This window comes from Heliangelus exortis, chromosome 1, assembly GCF_036169615.1.
Source record: "Heliangelus exortis chromosome 1, bHelExo1.hap1, whole genome shotgun sequence".
NCBI lineage: Eukaryota > Metazoa > Chordata > Aves > Apodiformes > Trochilidae > Heliangelus > Heliangelus exortis.
In genome coordinates, this window is record NC_092422.1 from 156,563,704 (window position 1) to 156,576,551 (window position 12,848).

At 39.4% G+C, this 12,848-nt stretch overlaps 1 protein-coding gene across 1 annotated transcript in view; it reads left to right on the forward strand.

Annotated features, from left to right (window-relative positions):
• Window positions 1-11,168, forward strand: part of MPPED1 (metallophosphoesterase domain containing 1) — a 66,617-nt gene extending 55,449 nt beyond the window's left edge. Inside the window, exons 6-7 of the mRNA XM_071733263.1 lie at window positions 3,969-4,082; window positions 7,547-11,168. Coding sequence (XP_071589364.1) covers window positions 3,969-4,082; window positions 7,547-7,665 — 233 coding nt within the window. The 3' untranslated portion in view covers window positions 7,666-11,168. The remainder of the gene's footprint in view (window positions 1-3,968; window positions 4,083-7,546) is intronic.
• The last annotated feature ends 1,680 nt before the right edge of the window (window positions 11,169-12,848 follow it).

Here is a 12,848-nt window from a genome sequence, read left to right on the forward strand (position 1 = left end):
CACTGGTTTAATAAATGGACATGGAAATGAAGCATGTACTTAAGTGTTCTGCTGAGCCTTACTGCTAAGAAGTCCTTTGTGTGACATGAAGGCAGTTGGTTTCTTTAAACCTTTAGATTCTCCAATTTCCTGAAGCTAAAAACCTCTTGTCTTCCACCCTTTCTTCTCCTCTTTCAGGGCTTGGAGAAGAAAGTATCTAAAGAGTTTGTGGTTTTGTTATTTTCTTTAGAAAGACATGTTTGCATTCCACTGCTTCCTAATCCTAGGGGAAAGGGCTTCTTTGTCAACAGGGTTTCTCACAGTAAGGGCGTGTGTTTTGATAACTTCACCTAAGTGGAGTCTCATGCCATGCCATAGACTGATTTTAATAGGGACCTGTATTGTAAAAGCGGATGGCAGGAATTAATCACTTAGACCCTATCAGCTCCAGATGCTTAGTACAGGGGATAACTGCTGTTAGGGCCCAAGGAATGATGCTGGGCCTTTGATAGAGTTTTATTTATGTCATATTTAGAACTCTATCAGAAGCCTCTTCAGCACTTTTAAAGCTGTATTTAAAACCAGTTGATCAGCTGTAAAGAACTGCAGCCATCAGCTGATTCAAAGGATATCCCTGTACCTAGCACCCGAAATCTAGAGCTGGAAGGTGGAGAGAGGGTTTTGTACCACTCAGCTTCAGCCACCTTGCTAATTTAACCACCAGGCAGTCTCTGGAATCAGCAGAGGGAGAAGAACCTCTAGTGAGCATTGCAAAGGCGGCATTTAACAGACATGCTTTAATAAATTTAGTAACAAATCTAATAATTGAAAGGTAATTTAATAATTCCAGTAATTCTGAGGAAGACCTGCCCATCTCCACTGGCTGAAATGGGGTAACATGAATTGAACCTATGAAAATTAATTCCCCCTATCTCCATGTCTCAGTATTCTTTTTTTTTTATTATTTTAAAATTTTTTTTATTTTTATTTTTTCCCTGAAGTTGCTCCTGTCCTCCAATGATTTTCTTTTTAAAAAATTCCCATTTCTTTGTCTTTTTTCTGGTTGATGCATAGATAGCTCGTGGCTCAGGCACAGAACCCTCTGTGTGAGGGCATCAGCTGCTGGACTCCCTGACATCCATGGCAACAAATAAATTAATCTTCAAAAGAAATTAACTCTGTGCCTAACTTAAGAGAACCTCCTTTTTGTGTAGCTTTGTCCACAAACACTTTGGAAGACTGGATCCTCCTTGATCCACCTCCACCTAGGCAATTATTTTAGCCAGAAAGCTGATTGCTGTTATTCTGATCTTGGACAGCATCACTAGAGCTGTTCCTAATGATCATACATAGCAATCAGTGCTCTTGCAATTTCTTCTTCTTTTTTCTCCAGCTTGGCTGGCTAAATTCTGTCCATCATCCAATTTCTGGGTGCTTTGTCATTCCCTCTTTTAGAGCTACTAACCAAGCTCCTAAACCAATTAATACAACATTGTTAGATTTAAAATTGCCTGCATGATATAAATGCAGAAGCACCATTAATGGTCTTTGTACTTCTAAGTCATTTAGGCAGGTAACAAAAATCTGAGTAACTTTTTTTTTTTTTTTCTGTTTTAGAGTAGTGCTTTAAGATGAAACCAGGACAGGGATACACAGGAGGTTCACATGGAATGAGAAAACAAAAGTCAAAATGTATTTTTGACCATTTTATTAGTAAATTTGACCATTGGTTATGTTTATTATTAATAAAGATATGTCATATATTTATTAGCTTATGAAACATAGTATTTACAACTATGAAATCAGTACTAATGCTCATTTTTATATCAGAATGTTTTGGTTACTTTCAGGTGTAGTATAACTTCTAAAGTCTTTTCCATGATTCCTGAAGATAAGCATTTATTATTCTTCTATTTATCTTCAAGAAGTTAACTTTTTTATTTTTCTGTTTTTAATTTAATTTCACCTTTAAGTCTTCATTTGTAGCTGTATGCTTGATTGTCTGTGACAAAGGTTTATATTTTCCTGACAGCTGTAGAAAACCTATTTCAAGTAACTAAACATTAAAAAAACCCTAAGATTAACTCAAATTGTTAGTTAGGTATAATCAATTACTCTTAGTTTGTGTAGTCAGGTGTACATAATAAGCTGCTAACATATGGGAAAGCTTCAGAAGGGTGATAATGCATGTAAACAAAAACATGTTCAACATAAATAATGCTTAATTTAATGGAGAAGTTAATTTTATGGAATTTTGTTTGTGAAGTTTTTGAAGTGGAAATACTTTGGGCTTTATGTTCACCACATACATTTTGACAATTAACTATTTCAAATCATGAAAGGAATAAAACCTATTGTTATAACATGTTTGCTTTAAAAAAAGCCTGACTGGGTTCCAGAAGCGTTGCTGTCCGCACTTGGACATCTTAAGTACTTAAAGTGAATTCTGAAATGTGTTGGAGACCAAGAGTGACTGGTAAAATCAGTTACCAGAACTGAGCATTGCTTTGCTCTGTAATTCACTGGGGTTGGGTTTTTTTACATTCCCCCAACAGGAACCAGGCAGCATCTTCAGAGGCATCTGAATGAATTAGGAATCTACGGCCATTATCAGAGCTTCCTCTTTTTGTCACCTAGGATATTTTCTGAAAATTTGACTTAGCTCTCTGAGCGACAATGATAAAAGGCAATTTTTTACCATTTTCATAAACCCCCACAGTATACTGAGCCCAGTTTTCAAGCACTGGCATCTAAAGGGGTATTTCCAATGTGTGAACCTACCCTAAAGCTCTAGCAAATCTGACAGCTTTTCCAAGAACTTGAATATCATAATTCTGGCCTTTTAAGCCAAATGGTTAGCTGCTGTTCAGCCATGCTTGAGCAGACCTCAAAAGCATACGTATGAGAGATAGGTCCAGACTCTATACCTCTGTAGCAGACTACCATTTTATCAGAGGCACTAGATATTTATGCTATTGCAGCAATCTCAGTCTGAGATACAAAGCCATGACAGGCACAAAGGGGAAGCACTTAGAACAACTAATGAAAAACAGGATTATTTTAGCTTCTATGTTTCCAAATTTGAGCCTGATGAAAATAACAGAACAGTAGAAAGAAAGCAAGATTGATTATTGCAAACCTTATAATACAATAACATCTTTCTCGTACTGATTTCCTTTGAAGGAAACATGAGACTTCAATTGGCAGTGAAGCACCCTCTTGCAGTATGTTTTTAGACATATAAGCAAGTCAGTGTACATTTTTTTCTGTATTCATGAAAAATGCATTTTTATAGAAATTTTATGCAAGTAAATGTGTTGCCTAAAATATCTGCTGCTGAAGGGCTGAGCTTCTCTTCCTATGTGAGGTCCATAGGTTTAGGCTAGGGGGGCTTGCTGTGTCATGAAGCACTTAAGCCAGTTTTATTTGAGAATGTTGGTTTTAGGCATGCTGTAGGTTCTTCACCTGAATGCCATTACTGTAAGATTCAATGTGATTACAATATAGTTTTATTATTAGCAACACAGATTCCATTTCATCAAAGTGTTCAGTTTTAAAAAATAGATCCCAGAGATATATTTAAGCAGCTAAATGTTAATTTAGATTCTTTTGAGACCCATTTTGGATATCCTGCTCTTAATATTACCTCACTTTCTTAAAGGAAGAAGAATGGATAAAGCATTGACTTGCTCCATTAGCAGCAGTGCAAAAATTCTTTAATTGCAGGGATTTTTTTCTTTGAAAAACAACTGGCAAGCGTTATCATAGTCCTTTCATAGACCTTTTTCTTTGCATGAGCATTTATGGGTTTTCTCAAGTATTTCTCTTTCCTTACACCTCTACTTAAAGGCACACTGTTTTTTTCCATCTCAGTTCTTCTATGGCTACTTACAAAATGCCATGAGATTTGAAATCAGAGTAATACTGTGTAGCAGTACATCTTTGCAGGTAACCTGTCTTCTTCTAAAGCTTTCCTTTCTTTTCCAAAGGTTTTCTAGACTGGGTTCCTAAGAAAATGCAACGGGTAGGATGTGTTGAGCTGCTAAACACAGTCCAGAGACGAATACAGCCACGGCTTCATGTTTTTGGACATATCCATGAAGGTCAGAACACGTTTCTTTCCATATATATTTAAAAACCACAAACACAGAAGTCTGGTTGAAATAGCATTTTCAAACTTGAATGTCTGAACTGAAGCACTTCTGGAATTCAGATACTTACTTAAGTGCATATTGAGAGATGAAATTGGCTGATTCCCAGGTTTCAATATTTGTACTTCAGCTTCTCTCTCAGTTTCTGCATCTACAAAACAGGGTGATGCCTCTTTCACAGAGAGGATTACTGTGAATTTTAAAATAAGAACACAGATCCAGTAGTTACAAGAAGTTACTAAATACTAGGTTTGATGGATTTTATTTTCCTCTGTAGAATCTCTGTGACTTAAAATAATTCATGTAAGCCCCCTGTTTCTCAGTTTCTATGTTTGTAAAATGGGTGAGAATGCTTTGGGGGCTGCATCTAAGGCTTAATCTTCAAGACTGCACAATAAAGGTTGTCTCTCCTTATCAGTGCATATATGAAGTTGAAATCAACAGGGATGTCACTACTGACTTGTGTAGAAATTTTAGATATTTATTCATGTATCTATTTGCTTTGTCAGGAGAAACATTTTGTACCCAGACAAAATACAGCAGTTCTCTTGACTGTTTGATTTTTAACTGGAATAAAATTAGTTCCCTAAACATGAGTCAGTAGATGGTGGCAAATATGTTCTACCAAAGTCAGTGACAGTAGGAGTTCATCTCCCAGCAAAGGTAGATGCTCTTTGCTATAAAGAACTCTGTCCTGTTCACATACCATGGCAACAAGTCTTCAAGCAGTGCCCCTGCCAAAAGAAACCACTGGGCTGTGCAGAAGTGGCATCTCCACAGAGTGGCATGTGAGCAGGTATTCTCACTGCTTAGTCCTTGGCAATGTTACCTTACTGTCAGGAAAAGGTGCTCAACAACTGCCAGTTTCCTGATTCTGGGCCTGCTCCAGCCTTTGAAATATATCTGTGGGTCTCAGCAGTGTAGAAATGAGCAAACAGAAAAACTGGAGTAGCTGGCACTGCCTTTTGAAGGAAAGCCCACTCTGACTTGCTGCTGGATGCTCTCAGAATGCTGGGTTTCGACTGACACTGGTGAGAAATGTGCTGGTGTAAAACCAGTGGAGAAGACGTTCTGGTCATTATTTTACAGCTTAAGGGTTAAGTCCATTCTCCTCTTGTGTCTCATCTTCATTTACCTAACAGTGCCTGTTAGTTAATGTCCAAGGTGCTGTTACACCACAGAGTAATCAAACAATCATAGGCAGTATTTTTTCCTAACCTTTTGCTGTTGTAGCAGTCTCTGAGATTCTGTACAAGAGAGCTGGTGAGTACAGTTCAAATTCATTGTCTTTTCAGAAATTGTAAGCCAAGTGCAGGGGATATAAGCAAACACTTAGCAAGCCATGAAGCTTCAGGCAGGTAAACAAATTCACATCTGCTAAGACTGAAACCAACTTTGGCTCCCAAGGGAAAATAATGGCACCTCTACGGAATGGTAAATCTTGTGAATTAATACAGTTGGCACAGTAGGTATCAGTACATAGAAACAAGCTACTCTTCTTGTTAACTGTCATAATTTAGAGTCAAAAAATGGGGAACTGCATAGCCTGTTTTGCAGTGGGAAGCTAAATCTCTGCAGGGGAGAATTCCCATTGCAGACAGCCTGTGCAAACGAGGCTCCTCTTTGTAGAGAGAATATATGATTTGAACAGATGAGTTCCTCCCCTGACTGAGCATAGCTACATCTGCAGCAGTCATTTACTGAACGTCTGGGAGGAGATGCTCAGACGAGATGTTTCATCCCTGTCCCCTCCTTGCGTTGCTGTCTCTGCCAAAAAATACCTCTGTACATGGGCTTGCTGCTGATCAGAAGTGATGAGCAGCATAGCAGGGACTCCAGCTAAAATCCTTCTTTGACCATTACAGCCAGTGCTTGGCTGACGCTGTGGCTGAGGAAACTCTGTTGGCAGTGAGGTAGGAGTGAAAACTGTAGCATTAGGAATCTTCAAGTGAAAGGAACATATTAGTAAGCTCATTCTGTTCTCTCCAAACGTGTAGCCGAGGAGACAGAAAGTCCCAGCAGCAATGCTGACTGTCCTCTGTGCAGTTTGTGTTTTACACAGAACAATTGTTCTGTGGCAAACAGCAAATGATTTAAAGAAATGCCTGTGACAGGAACCTGACAGAGTTTTCTTCCTTCCCTAGTCCCTAATTACAGTGTGGTTTTTCCATGGGGAGTCCAGGAGGCCCTGCATTATTCAGGGTATTTTAAGGAACAAAAAAGAAAGGAATTTGGCTACTGTTTCTTTGTTTGTAAATTCTGCAACTAACAATGCTTATATAAGACACAAAATTGCACTCAGAAAACTGTAGGACCGCAGGATTTGAATAGCCAGAACTCAGTGTATTTAGCAATGAATACGTTTCACTATTCATTTAATTAATGGTGAGATTGAATCTTAGTAGAAATGCTCTCCACCAGCTGTTTTCCCTAAAAATTTATTTCTGATTGTGAATTAATTTCTTCATGTTGATCTTAATATTTCAATGCAAGTTTCCACCATTAGCAGATTTTTGACAATGGAGAGTGTGTCTACTTTGTCACAACACCAGAGCAGTTAAAGAGCTGCTTCTTGCATTCTGAAACAGCATTTCACTGTATTTCTATAGGCATTAGAACTGGAAGTTTGATTTTCTGCATATTTAGCTGTGGAATTGTTTGGTTTGTATATCTAATAAAACATGATATGTAGGTAAGGGTTTTTTGCCACTGGCGAGACATACAGAAGGATATTTTCTCCTGTGAAAATGTTATGGCATGTGAATTCACCTTCTCTGACAGAGAATGCATTATTAAAGCCCCTTTTTTTCTCTAACTGAGCAGGCATTTTAGTGTCTTTCCATCAAATTTGGTTGAAATTGGTCAACAAATTCAAACACATGGGAAGAAGTTCCTCATAGACAAATCCCACCCAGGTACACATGCACACATACTCCCCTTAGCCAGGCAATGCTTTTCTCATTTGTTGCTTGAAAGATGGACAACACAGGACAGAAAAAAAGGTGGAAGTATGAAAATTTCCCGAATGCTACTGTGCTGATGACCCAATTATATTTTCTTCAGTGCCATATCTTATCCTTTCCAGTACTGAGAAGGTTGTAAGAAAAAACTCTTTTCAGAGAAAAATAGAATCTGTCTTTATAAGGAGATTTGGCTAGCTGGCTGCCAGATGTTATAGCCACCATCTAGCGAGGATCCATTTTGCTTTTCTTACCCAATTTAAAAGTTGGCAAAAAGTTCTGTGTTAGGACAAAGGTTACTAATTCAGAAGACCTTTATGTTTTGCATGAAGAGAATGTTAAAATTGCTTCTGAGTAATAAATGTGACACCACTGTGTGATAAAGATGAATAATTAAAAGTTAAAGAAGATAATAATGAATAATGAGAGTAACCAGAGTTTTTTTTTTCTTTGTAGGTTATGGTGTCATGGCTGATGGAACTACTACCTATGTGAATGCATCTGTGTGCACTGTGAATTACCAGCCACTTAATCCACCTATAGTTATTGACTTACCTACCCCAAGGAACACATGATTATAAAGAAAATGTAAAGTTGTGCCCAACACATTAGCAACTTTGTATTGCTGGCTGAGAATCCCAAGAGGGAACCATTCAACAAAAAAGCAAAAACTTTTTTTCCTGATAGCTCTTCACAGATAAATTCTGAGTGACAAAAGTGGATGAGGAACAAAATTTGGTGCCAGAAGCAGATTAAAGACTTGAACATTTTGCCATTAAAATATTTGTGAACATGGAAAAGTGAATGCATTCCACATATATATATATATATACATTTACATATATATATATCTCTAGTAGGGACTTTTGTATATACCGTATATAATATTGGACTCACTTATTAAAAGAACAATGTCTTTCAAAGGAGTGTTTCTTTAAGAAAGTTTGCAGTTTAAACTTCAGTGTTTAGACTAGGATTTCCTCATTTCAGATGTTTCCCAGTGAGCTTTTAGTAAAAGAAAAATGATGGTAAACATGTTTTCCCTTAATTAACATGGCAAATATAAAAGATGGTGCATGAATGACCAGTCACAGGAGGAAAGCTATTACTTCAAGTCCTCCAGGTCTAAGTCTCTGCATCTCTTCAAAACCAATGCAATAGAGGCCCTAATTCACTGTACTGAAATGAAGTTTTACTACATCTGGCATTACAGATGGCAAGGGAAATGGTGCATATTGCTGGCATGCTGTAAACAGCTCAACATTCAAGAAAGGAGACTGTGTTAAGTGCAGTATAAACTCAGGAATTTGTAACCTGGACTCTCCTGTTAAAAAAAAAAAAAAGAAAGGATGACATTTCCCTTAAAAAAAAACAAAAACAAAAAAAGAAAAATTATAACTGTGTTTTCATATGGTAAAGCGATATGTGATTGTATGTAAAAAGCAAAAACAAACCCCCAAACTTCAACTTCCCCCCCCAGTGTTCAGTAAATGTATTTTAAATAAAACCCACTGGGACTGTTTGTTCAAAACCTGCTAATGGGACATGCAGCCAATGATGAGGTTAGTGGTGTGAACTGTGCACCAGTCAGAAGTGATTCAATGTCATTGTGATTTTTTTGTCCTTGGGGAATGCTGTGGATGTCAAGGGGAAGGGTTCACCTCAAGGTGGAATTTGGACACTCACTTTTGGGTAGCTATGTAATAGCATAAGTGTGATGAGTGAGGATTACAGCCCAGTGGGTACAGAGCATCAGGGTGGCCTCACAAAACCTTTCTTTGCTATTTACCTGCACACGGACACTGCTGAGAGAAGCCCAAGACATAATCATCAGTTGAGTTGAAATCTATCCTGTCTTGCTGCATGTGATGCAAGGAAGAGCAGGGGACATGTCAGGAGCTGTTGGGATGGCAAACACTTGTACTGTCCATGCAGCTTTCCTGCAAGTTAATGGGGGTGTTGAAGCTGCTGGGATTACTGTCATGTCCCAAGCAGAAGCTTGAGAATTAATAACAAACCCTAAACAAATAAATAAATAAATGTTTTAAATGTGCCCTACAAGAAATAGGTTTCTCTCTCGAGCTAACAAACCCCATGCTCAAAGAGGAATCTTTTTGCCTTGACAGAGATAATTTAACTGCTGTATTCTGAACATGAAAATCCTGAATTTAGGGCTGATGGCAGCTAGACATTAATCTTACACACACTGGGCAGATCATTGTACTACCAATATAGGGCTGTTGGCAGGTCTGCACGTAGCCCACTTCTGCACACACACACAGTGGATTATTGTGTATGTTACATTTTGCCTGATACATGGATGTAAATGTGAGCTTCACGTAGCAGCTGCATGCACGTTATTTGCATACACAATTTAAAATACCTGTGTCACAAAACCAGGCTATGTCAGCCTCTAAGTGAGGTAGGCAGAAACATTGCATGTTGCTGGCTTCCCATGGGCATCAGCTCTTTCAGCTGCTGCTGGGAGCAGTGACATTTGAGCCCAGTAACTTACTCTTGCTGTGGACCCACCAGAAACCACCAGACCACCAGAAAACGTGACAGGTCATGGGTCTGACATTTCTTGTAAGCTGTTGGGTGACTTGGGGTCTAAACTTAATTTGCAGCTTTTTCCTGGAATGAAACCCAAAACAATATGTGGTGCCTGCAACTGGGTTTTGGGTGAATAGTTTACAAGTGCTTGAGCAGTCTGCCATGATGAATTCAGATGGGGCCACTTTTGTCAAAACTATTGGTGTAGAAATTGTAGGATCAACTCCTAAATCAGCAAGGACTGAAATTCATAGCTGAATATGAACTCCCACCATCATTGGGAAGATGAGCAATAGAGTGTGGTTAGAATAAAAGTGTCTTAGCTAGTCACAATTCAAGCAATTTGAAACAAATGTGGCAGGAAATTGGCTGTATGTTAAAGAAGTCTGAAATGTTTACATTTGCTCACAGCACTTAAGAGACTAAAATGTTAAAGTGGGGGGAAGAGGTCCCTTTATTAGCCTCAACAAAATTTCTATGTCAACCATAAACTATTCTCTTAAAAATAACTTTTCCTAAGGTAACTTCAAAATACTGTGTATTTTTATGTTGAAAGGATATGAAAGCAGCTGTTACTTCAAAATATCATTTTAAGTACTTGAGGTATGAAAGCTTAAAGGTTATTTGATAATTTTTGGCATAACTTGATTGTTGTTGTAATTTTTGGTCAAGCATGTTAGACAAATAAAGTCTTAAAAAAAAACCAAACAACCCACCAACAACAATTAAGGCTTCTTTATATCCACTTCATGCATTCAGCTTCATGTGGGAAAGGCTGTCTTGTCGTCTCCAAGTGCAGAAGCCAGCCCATGGGACATTGTTACAAGGAGGGGCTGCAGATCAGCTGGCAGAGGAGCTGGAGCAATGGGCAGAAGGTGCCCTGTTCCCTCTGCCAGCTTCAGGCCCCAACATCTCCTGCAGAAGACAGCAAGTTGGAAGTTGGGGTTGCAGAGGGGAAAACAGCAACCACTTCCTCTAGCTGAAATGTCTTGTAGGGGGAGTACAGCTGATCCACCCATGAGGCAGAAAAAAGCCAAAGTGAAGGAGTCCTGCAATAGAGCTTTGAAGCAGTCAGGAATTGGGATGCTGTTCTTTGGGAAAGGGAGGCAGTTGGGGCAAAGCTGGTTTGTGCTCTGAGCTGAGTGTAAGGACACAAACCTCACAGAGAGGGGCATTAAGGTGAGGTGACTTTATTTTACCTTTGTGGGCACAGTCGAGGCCTAGGCTTCTTGCCTCAAATCTGATCTACTTCAGATCAGGGAGGCCATGAAAAGGAAGGTTTCTACAAATGCAGGTTTGCAATTGTTGTCTCTTTAAATCAAGGCCTCTCAATTTCCCACTTCACCTCCCCATTGCTGACCTTCACTGATATTTACCCAGGTAGCATTGGCCCTGAAGGTGTGCTGATGTGTATCACTAATAACTTGCCTTCCCATTACCAGGCAGAATTGTTGCTGAGATTAATTTTGGTTCATTTTGACGGCGAATAAGGGAGACAGCATGTCAATGAAAAAAAATAAGACAAGATTATTTTTACTTCCCTCCACATATGGCTGAGGATGTGAAATGTTCCTTAGCTACAAGGAGCAAGCAAGTTGAGACTTGGCACCCGCTGGAGCAGCTGCCTTTTCCTAGGCAGCCCCCACCCACTGCAGCTGCACTCCAGCCTGGAGAACAGGGTTTAGTATCAGATGATGCTATTTGGTAGCCCATGAAGTAAGAGACTCCAGAACCATGACAGTCTTCAAGGAGGTCACTGCAGGGACCCTGTTTCTGGGCAACACAGAGAAACAGAGTGGATGGGAAGGGGCTCTGACCTTGCTGCCAGAGGGAGTCAGAGGGGATAAGAAGCAGCTCATCTCTCCAATGGCTGGTTGCTGACAATAGCCCATGTAAATGCTTCAGAGGAACGAGGAACAAGACATTCCTTAGAAGGCAATTTTTAGAATAACTTGCCCATGAGGATCTTTGCCCCCCTCCTATTTATTCTTGTTTGAATGAGAATTTCTCTCTTAAAACCCCACATTATTGCTCACTGCTGATGTAATTCATATAGGAAATGTAAGCGCAAATGTTCTTTTCTTTCAGGTACATTCCTGTCCCTTCCTTGCAAGTCTCTCTGCATCTGTGATTTTAGCAATATTTTGGAACAGTGGGCTCCCTGGGTGATTATGCACAGAGCATTAGAACAACAGTATTTCGCTTATTCTTGTACATGTGCTGCCATTTGGGTTTATTGACTGTCCCTTTGTTCTCTTTTTATGTGAAAAGTGTAAATAGGCTTACTTATATGTACCTTCTTTATGCCATTCATTATTTTGTATACTGCCATTATGTTGCTTTTTACTCACTTTGTCTAGAAATTAAAATAATTTCAATTCTAGCCAGACTCTATTTCTAATCCTCTTACTTTCCCATCTCAGAAATCCCCCCCTCCTCTTTTTAATGTGTCCTTTGGGAACTGGTTAGAGGCAGCAATGCCAGAAGAGGACTTTCTATTTCTTCCTACCCAAGCACTGGGACAAAGTTCCCTGCTACTTTCTCTCATGATCTTGATCCAGTTATTCATTAATTTAGGACTTTTTTTTAAGGTAATAATACATATATGCAGCCCCCAGTGGAGGACTGTGGTGAGCAGCCCATAGCCCTAGCTGGGTTTTCTGTTCAAGAGGTGACAGCTGATCTGGACTTACTGGTTTTCACAGTCATCACGCCCTTCCTTCGAGGGAGTCCTACCCAGGCAGTGTCCTTTGCAGTCCTCATCACCCTTGGTCAGGCTTTGTTGGAGGAACCTCATCCTCTGTGTATGATGAGCAGCCTGGGGTTGGTGGTGCTTCTGGGTGGGGTATGGAGCTGTCTGACATTTACCCTGTCTTCATCCTGCTTTATGGTTTTTGTTTCTTGGCTAGTGCCTAGCCCATGACCCTTCTTTGCCTCTCACGAATAGATCTTTCACAAAAGTCTTTATCAAATCCTTTGCAAGTGTCCACACCAATTATATATCAGAGAGATCTCTTCTTCACAGGACTTTGATGTACCAAAAGCTTTCAAATAGATTAAAGGCACAGGCTTTTCTCTTCCACAAACCGGTTGCCTTTCCCTCCCAACCAGTGAAGTGTATTGCTCCTCTAGAGCATGATGGACTAAAACTGAGCAGAGTAATTAACCCCACTACCTGCTGTAAGGCCAGCACACAACATAACCC